The 8,836-nt window shown below is 34.0% G+C and overlaps 1 protein-coding gene across 1 annotated transcript; it reads right to left on the reverse strand.

The window, feature by feature from the left end:
- Positions 1-1,426: 1,426 nt before the first annotated feature.
- Positions 1,427-3,987, reverse strand: LOC118742507. The gene is made up of 4 exons (XM_036474633.1): positions 3,578-3,987; positions 3,375-3,484; positions 2,833-3,313; positions 1,427-2,765 (listed from the first exon to the last, which is right to left on the reverse strand). The coding sequence occupies exons 1-4, from the start codon at positions 3,824-3,826 to the stop codon at positions 2,313-2,315; spliced, it is 1,293 nt and encodes a 430-aa protein (XP_036330526.1). The 5' UTR covers positions 3,827-3,987; the 3' UTR covers positions 1,427-2,312.
- Between the last annotated feature and the right edge of the window lie 4,849 nt (positions 3,988-8,836).

Raw genomic sequence — 8,836 nt, forward strand, 5'->3', positions numbered from 1 at the left:
AATTTTCTCACTGAAAAAATATTTATCCTCACCAAAAAGATTATACAGAAGCTTTATGTCGCATTACCCGGGTGTTTTTCGTTTAACCGGCACCAACATATGTATATTACCCGGGTACCCGGGCAAATCGGGTAATACCCGACTACCCGGGTAATAAAAGCCCCGGGTAATACCCGGGTAATCGGGTACCCGGGCATTACCCGAATTACCCGGGCACCCGGGTAATACCCGGGTAACCGGGTACCCGGGTATCATCAGCCCTAGTTGAACACCACCTCCTCGTGACCAAAATAATGAATTTTATTATTTAAATTTAAAAAGCACTTTTAAAAATTAGGAAATATTTTTGTATAAAATCCTATGAAATTCAGTTCATGGTCCAAACGGATTAGTCGTGTGTGTGTGGTCCAATGACATCTCAATGTTAACGTAACCATTTTTTCTCCATATGTTTGGACCATTTTGGTTACTAGTGTTGGTTACAAGGAAGTGTGATCCTGTACTAGTATGCAATCTAGTTCCACTTCCTGCAGGCTAAGTATGCACATATACACATATCCATATGTATGTGTGCAAATAAATGCACTTTTGTATTTACATAGCTATTTTGCTTTGATATTAATTTTCATATCAACATTTCGAATTTTACTTGCTACGGGTATATTCCTCATCTTTACACATGCTCACAGTTAAATGTCCTGTTGTCGTGCGCACGGAAACAGGAATAGACTGCATGAATTTCTTTCTTTTGTATGTATGTATGTGGGGAATATACCCATGTGTCCACCTATGTAAACAACAGAAAGCAATTGTATTCACAACATAGAAAGTGAAAGGTAAAGTTATTTGGAATTGCATATGGGCAAATCCAAGAAATAGTCAACCAAATGTTATTAAAATTTTCACATTTTTGTTTCAAGAATGGTTTAGTACATATAAATACTGCAAATTAATTTCATATTCCTTTTCACAGGTATTTAAGAAATATGATCCGCATTTCTTACTTATTCCTTTCTGTGGACAGTTTTTCAGTGCCAGTTTGAACTTAGACCACGTAAACTGTGCGCTGAAAAACTGCCTTATGTATTTATGTATATCTATCATTCTTGGATGGTCATCATAAATGTCCAGAACTGCGATATTTCCATATACGCGCGCACACAAGTCTCAAGCGCAAATCTTTTCTTCAGCCCCACGTAGTCGAATGACTTTTGTTCTTAGATTTTCTATAAATACACCTAATCGTTATTTTAGTTGTTCGTATGTATGTAAGCGAAGCTGTAAATGTGGCGACACTACTACTGAAGTCCTTTAACTAATTGAGTCATGCATGCATCTTCGTTGAAGTTCAAAAATACATTTTTTATATGTAAGTATATGTACATATGTATGCATGTATGTACACACATACAATTTATTTTGCTATTTTTAAGTCCCCGCAGATGCATTCGATTTTAGAAAAATAGAGACAAATGTTTTTTAGTTGGATGTTATTGCACTCAGCCTTGATTGTTATTTCTTATTGCTGGTATTAGGATGAGTTTTATTTTTAGCTACATATTTTAGATTATGACAGACTCATTAGGACTATTTGTAATAACTATTACATACATATATGTAATTTGTATTCTTGTACATTCCTGTATACTTTTTAGCTTATTTGAATGGTTGTATAAAATATTATATAATTGAGTTCCAACTATATAAATGCCATTGACAACATAATAAAACATTGATGTATATAAATTGGTACTAGGTTTAATTATAATACATTTATAGTATACTTTATTTGTATAGCTTATGGGTTGATACCCTGAAAATTCGCCTACATGCTAAAATAAAATGAGAATTGATAACAGACTAATATAAACAGTAAAACATTGCATAAAAATTTAATATACTTTTTGTATAGTAATAATTAAATTAGTAGAGTATTCCATTTTGCCACTTACATCGATGTTACGAGTTTTTTCGTTGGCACAACCAATTTACTTTTAGTTAAATTTTTTTTGTGCCATTTAAATATTTTACTTTATTAGCGCCTTTTCTGTCCAACGGCTCCATCGCCAATGAAAAAATGTATGTATGTATATTCAAAATAAATTATGTACCTAAAGGAAAATATGTACTAATGCGCATTGCGTAAAAGTGTAATGTTGCATGGTATTGATGAGCCTATTGTTTACCCAAAAATTTTACTATTTTCTACGGAATAACATTATTTTTTAATAATTTTTAAAATACTGGTTATCTGACTAACGTTGTAGCACCGTCAACCATCCGCAGAGTGCTGAATTTTATTTCCATGCTACCTAATCTTCGGAAGTTGGTTTAGAGGTGTTCGAATTATCGTCGCCTTTATCATCTATTTCACTGCCAGCCTTACTTTTTGAACATTTTGGAGGTGTGTTACGCGAGCTTAGCATATACGCACGCATACGAGCTTTATGTTCCAGCTCATTTTGTCGCATACGTGCACCATGTTCTTCGCGCATTTGACACAATTTTAACTCTTCATTCTTACGATAGTAACCGAGTTTAAGCTCTTGATGCATTGTCTCGAAATTTAATCTTTGTTCATGCTCGATTCGTGCGTGCTCAATCTCTGCTAAATGAGAACGCTTTATTAAATCGAAAATTTGCTTTTTATATTTTTCATCGGTAGGTAGTATCTTATAGATTATGTCATCAGCATTCAACAGCAATTTGGACGTTTGCGCATCACTTTCGCTGGTTCCCGGCACTGCCATTTCGTCTGGTGCGGTCTAACGGAATGTAAAAGATTTAAGGTAAATTAAATGTAATGTATTCATTTTATGTATTACCACTTACGCTTGAGTTTTTTTGCTTTTTCGGTTTCCCGGTTCCATCAGCACTATCGCCTTCGGCACTTTGAATCTTTTTCTTTTGCATTGGCTTTTTTCTTTGACGTATGGGTGAGCTTTGCTGCAGCTTCGACGCATTTTCTGGCTGTGGCTCAGCCGATTGTGGTGGGGACGGTAACGCTATAGCCGATGCTTGTAACGTATCTTCACTGGTATTTGTCAATGGTGGCAGAGATGCAAGTGGCGTATCCTCGTCATCGATACTTAATAGCTCTTTTTTGATAACTATGCCATTGCTGCGCGCATGTGTGCGTACATTGTTTGTATCTTTTTGCATTTCCTCCATAAACTCTATCATAGACAAACCCTCCAATGTTCCTGCATTGGGATTCTTTTGCTGGTATTCGCGTTTTGCAGTATTTTTCATACTCCGCCATTGCACTTGGATTTGTTCAAGTGAACGATGCCGAAAGTTGAGTACGTTGAATCTGAAAATTTTCGGATTTATTTAATTACATACAAGGAAAATCATTTGTTTGTAAAAATTACTGTTTGGTGATTTGCATCCAAGCTAGACGTTTTGCTTTGATGTTTTTTGCATCCACATTACGGTTTTCGACATATTCAACTTTTGGCTTTATAACTTCCACCAATAGGCCCTGCAATAAAAAAGGCAGTTTTTTAATATGTGAACATTTTTATTATTCACGTTGCATGCATTTTTTTCACTGAGTCTATATACATATACTCACCCGTTCCGCCTCCTCCCAGTTGGTAGATCGCTTTTTTCTTGTGCCTTTTTTCTTACTGTTACCGCCAACATCTTTATCGCCACCCCCACCATCATTTTCTTGTTCTTTTTGCTCCTGGGATGCTTTTGAAGACTGTGGGTGTGTTTCTTCTTCCACCCCCTCTGCGTTAGTTGGAATTTCTTTTTCAGCCCCAGGCGGTACCTTCACAGCCAGCGCCACCGAATTCCCATTCATTGTTTCTAGCTTCATTTTGCCACGACTTCGCTTCTTTCGCACTACTTCCAGGTTTCCTTCAATCTTACTTAATTTTTGGGCACAATTTTATAATTTTCTCTGAAGATTTTCTTGTTAGATGTTTTGTTTATACTCCTATTTTACGAAAGTTGAAATTTGTAAATTGTCCAATTGGAAATAAGTAATGCCAAGAACCGAGTTTGGCAGCACTTCGATGCAGGGTTACATTAAAAAAATTTCTTTTCTTGGCATTGGGGACCGACCCCAAGGCATTCGATCACAGAAAAACAACTCATCATTAGTATAATTATTAACTTTTTATTATTGCAATTACTAATTCACGTTTGTTCGTGAACAAGTTCAGAATACGTACATTTCCCAAAAAAAGTAGTGTGCTTTATAGGGGAATTTACCCAACCGACGTTAGCACACAATAATAATTAATTTTTCGATTTTTACTTTACGTTATTCCTGCATCTAGCCCCTCCTACAGATTATTATTGCAATCGATAGTTCGTCAATTGTTCTTCATTGTTCGTCCAATTTTAATGTGTGTTGCTCAGCCAAACATTCATAATTAATTTTTTGCATTTCACAATTCCTGCATTTAAGAATTTGATTATTTTCGTTGGTTAACTGTGATAAATCGTTTGTACATCGTTTGTTCATCCCTAAAATCGACTAAAATCGAGCAAAAGCCTTCAATAAATTCATCATTTAATGATGTTCCCTTAATTATTTAAACAATCGCAGCACCGTAGCACGTTGTGTCATTATCAGCAGTTGCAGCGGGATTTTCGGGACTATTTTGGGATTTTTAGGATTTCCTGTATTTTCGGAAATATTTCAAGAGTTTCGCGACTATTTCGCTATTTTCGGGACTACTTGGGGATTTTCGAGACTACTTCGACATTTTGCGGACTCTCGGGACTATATTGGTATTTTCGGAATTATTTTAGGCGTCGATTTACGGATTTCGAAATTTTTAAGATTTTCTGGATTCTCTGAACTATATCGAGATTTTTGACACCATTATTCTGGTGTGCATTCCTTGGACCTTGCATTTGAAATTTCAGATAAAAATTATACAAATATTTAACGTAAGGCAATTTATCAGAATTAAGTTAAAATGTGCAATTACAAAATATCTGGTTGTGTATACCATGAACGAAAGACACAAGATCACGTAACAAAAAGAGAGTGAAAAAGGTCGAAGTCTTGAGAGGGTTGTACGCCATCTTGTTTCAGTGGAAAATTAGCGAAAAGTAAACAAATCGAAGAAAACAACGAAAACCAAAATTAGCCAAAATTATTGGCAGCCACTTTAAACGCACAATTTAGGTAAAATTATGCATTAAAATGCTTTAAAATGTCATGTTGAATTAATTCTTCTTTACTTTAAAGGTGTAAAATAGTGGTGCTTGTGATGTAAACAAACGCTCAGCTGACGAACCCGCTTAAGCTAACTTTTCTCTCAAAACCAGTTACAAATACGTTGCGTTTTTACGTGATCTTGTATTTTTGGTTAATGGTGTATACATTCATTTGTCAGTGCTACGAAACCGTACTGGCAAAGTATCAGTGACACAAACCAAACAGAGCGGATCACAAATTAGACCAGTTCCTCGTTTCTGTAACCATTCTCTAGTAGAGATTGACGTATATTCTCTACCAGTAGAGAAGAGTTACAGAAACAGGCTACAGATCTCTATCAGGATCATATCGTTATTGTTGGATTTGCGTGAACAATTTTTTATCCGGATCCCGATCATTGCCAAAGAAAATACAGCTATAGACATCTTATTCTTAAGTTGAGAGAGAACAGAGGTATCCATATGAAGAGAAAAATTTTACTCGGCAATATAAAGAAATATGAGTACTTTTATAAGTTCACCCTGTGTCCGCTGCAGGAATGCCGATTTATCCAGCCGGGAAGTCGTGGGTTCGAATCCCACTCTCAGGAAATTTTTTTTCATCTTATTTTTGTTCTTTTAAATATTATTTAAATTTTTGTATTATGTAATTATAGTCGTTGTGACTTTTTAATCCAAAAAATTGGATTAATCTGAAATAATTACGTGAAATACCATAAAAAATAATGAAATTAAAAAAAAAAATTAAACAACATTTATATTAAAACAAAATATAAAAATCAAAAAATATTGTTTGGGATCACTCGGAGGGGGGAACGAACCTGGGTTCTACTGCGTATACTACTTCAACCGCAAAACAAAAGATATAAACTTATTTATATGGTGAATAAAATTTGCAAGTAAGTACATTTTCGGAAACTTTTGTGATATTTTCAGTTTTTTTGTTTTATAAAATTTGTAATTCTTTTTTTATAACATTTTTTATTTTTTTTTTAAAAAGCATTTTCCCCATGAACTTTACAGAAAAAATAAAACATATATAAAAAAAATGTATATATATTTAGTACCATTCAAACGACATCAAAATGTTTTAAATTAATTAAGTCGTTTATTAGTTGTCCCAATGTAAAGAAATTTAAAAATTGATACTTTGACAACATCATTATTTATTATTTCCCGAATAAAAAATTATACCGTTCTGATCAGGACTAAGAACTCTATTGAATCTAATATAAATTTCTTTAATCAGAAAAATGTACGTATTCTGCCCTTATACCAACCAAAGAACGTAAATGTATAAGAAGCGACAACTCGTTACTTTGAAAATGTGCCGCGACGCTTTTGACCGTATCTGAAAGGTTGAGATGAGGAGTTCGTCTCCCTTTTAACTCTGTCCGCGGCAGATTTTTGATTTTCGCCTCGAATGCGGAAAATGCCAGCAAAACAGAAGAAAAGCGGCAAATGTGTGTGAATTTCTTTGGTTATTTCCACAAGTGATTGAAAAAATGTAATTTAATTTAGAAAATATATAAATTATGGTGTGAAATATAGAATATTCAGTGCTTGTGTAAAATACGGAGGTGCTTGTATGTGAAAGTGTCCATATTAATAACATAAAGTGTTTGTGAGTGCAAAGTGTTCGTCAACAAGTGCCGATTGTCGGTGTATGTGGATAAAAATGATCATTATTTTAAACAAAATCAGTGTACTTTTATATAAAAATGCATTAGTTTAATAAGAAATCTATGCATTTATATATGAGTGTACTTATGTTTTGTTTTCATCTGGAAATTTACATATTTAAAGTGTGCAAAAAAAGTTATGTGTCGGGCGATTTGGTGGATAAAGTGTGTATATGGCGGCTTTATTAGCAAAACCAATGTTTATTATAAAGGGATGGCATAAGTTTAATTTAAATCTATGCATTTATACATGAGTATGCATACATTTTGTTATTATCGGGCAAGAATAAATAGTTTCCAATTTTTTGTTTATATGCATGCAAAAAATAAACGCATAAATGTGAAACAGAAGTTGTCTCCGTCTTTCTTACATCCTCCGCCAAAACAAACGCGTAAATGTGACACATAAGTTGTCTCCGTCTCTCACACGTCCTCCGCCATCTTTATCTTGACAAATTCTTAAATTCCTGCAAAATGCCGCGTCCTGACATATTTACGCGCATACATATGTACGCTTACAGTAGGCTACTCCTAACTTGAATTCTTGTAGCTCTAATCTGCTTGTTACCGGATATTTTGTAACCAGCAAATTTTGTTAACAAACATTGTTACCACTTCTTGTAACCGCAATTATAGGTACCGTGGCAACGTTTTAATTTATTCAGCATTCCAGGTGTGAAGTTTTGTAGAAATTCTGTTGTTGCATATATCATGGGGCAATATTTTGTTACCTGCTTATGAGAGGGTAACAAATTTTACTGGTTACAAAAGTGCGCAGAATGCGAAAAGGGTTTAACCAAAGAGATGAGCTTTATTATCCGTTAAAAAAATCTGATTACTAACGCAGAATAGGTTAATGTACGATTTTGTGTTTGAATCTTTTCGTGATAGTAAACAATATTTGTGTTACCAACGCAGAATAGGTCTGTATGTATACACTCACTTATACATGCTTCAGAGCTTTGCAATTATCAATAATGCAAAATAATTTAATTTTTTTGAATACGTAAACATGTTGCTCGTAGTATCTAGAGTCAACTGTAAACAAATCGTAAGCGATCGGTTTACAAAAATTTTAAAATTGATGACCGAAGCTGGTGACGGCAACCATGTTGCCAAGTTACATTTGTTGTAAAACCACTTATGTATGTGATTTTAGAAGTTTTGAGTTTACATCAAAATATCATGGGCCATTTGTGCAAAAAATTTATGTTTATTTTGTTTTTTATTAAAATAAAATCTTAAGCAACTAATTAATAGTTTAAAAGTTAGAAGGAGCACTGTGATTTAGAAGTTTAGAGAAATAATGGCTAAGCTCGAGATAAGTTATTTTTGCAAATGTCCTCAGATTTTACAGCGGAGTTGCAACTTTTCATTTGACTGGCTGTGATTTCTTCAATTTTACATTTTAGAATTTTTGTGGCTCTCGTGCAGAAGTTGCACTTGTAGGCGATGCGCTTGCGGGGAGATGTGTGGTATTTGAATTTATGAATGAATGAGTTTGACCTTGAAGAATATGCGCATGCGTTTATGAATGAAATTGTTATTGTTGTGTTTTAGTCGCATATGCGCTTTTAGATACATATGTAGGTACGTACGCGTATTTGCATGAATGTGATATGTTTGGAGGCAAATCGCATGAGTATATTAAATAAATTTATTGATTATAAATGTACATTTGGTTGACATAAAAAGGGTAATTTCATCCATAAGTTACAACTTTACAACTTCCATACTAAAGAGGAAGTTTATAAAGGTCTTGCATAGCGCATGTATTTAATTTACTTATATTTGTTTAAAATTATAAAATAAAGTAAATCTATGCACATGCGCATGCAAATTGTTAATGCCGTCAGCAAATAAACAAAAAGAGCTGCGGCCATGTTTTTTCTCATTTCATTTTATTATTTCTATCATCGGTCTCTTTTTCTTAACGTTCTTTATCGCCGCGAAACCATATGTGCGGCGAA

Source organism: Rhagoletis pomonella, unplaced genomic scaffold (genome assembly GCF_013731165.1).
Source record: "Rhagoletis pomonella isolate Grant_MI unplaced genomic scaffold, Rhpom_1.0 Rhpom_scaffold_00007, whole genome shotgun sequence".
Lineage (NCBI taxonomy): Eukaryota > Metazoa > Arthropoda > Insecta > Diptera > Tephritidae > Rhagoletis > Rhagoletis pomonella.

Excerpts from the sequence above, each read along its gene's own strand:
- LOC118742507 (XM_036474633.1), bottom strand. The coding sequence starts at position 3,826 with ATGAAGCTAGAAACAATGAATGGGAATTCGGTGGCGCTGGCTGTGAAG. Across the intron at positions 3,485-3,577 it reads ACTGGGAGGAGGCGGAACGG|GGCCTATTGGTGGAAGTTAT; the intron begins GTGAGTATATGT and ends TTTTTATTGCAG. Across the intron at positions 3,314-3,374 it reads TGGATGCAAATCACCAAACA|ATTCAACGTACTCAACTTTC; the intron begins GTAATTTTTACA and ends GAAAATTTTCAG.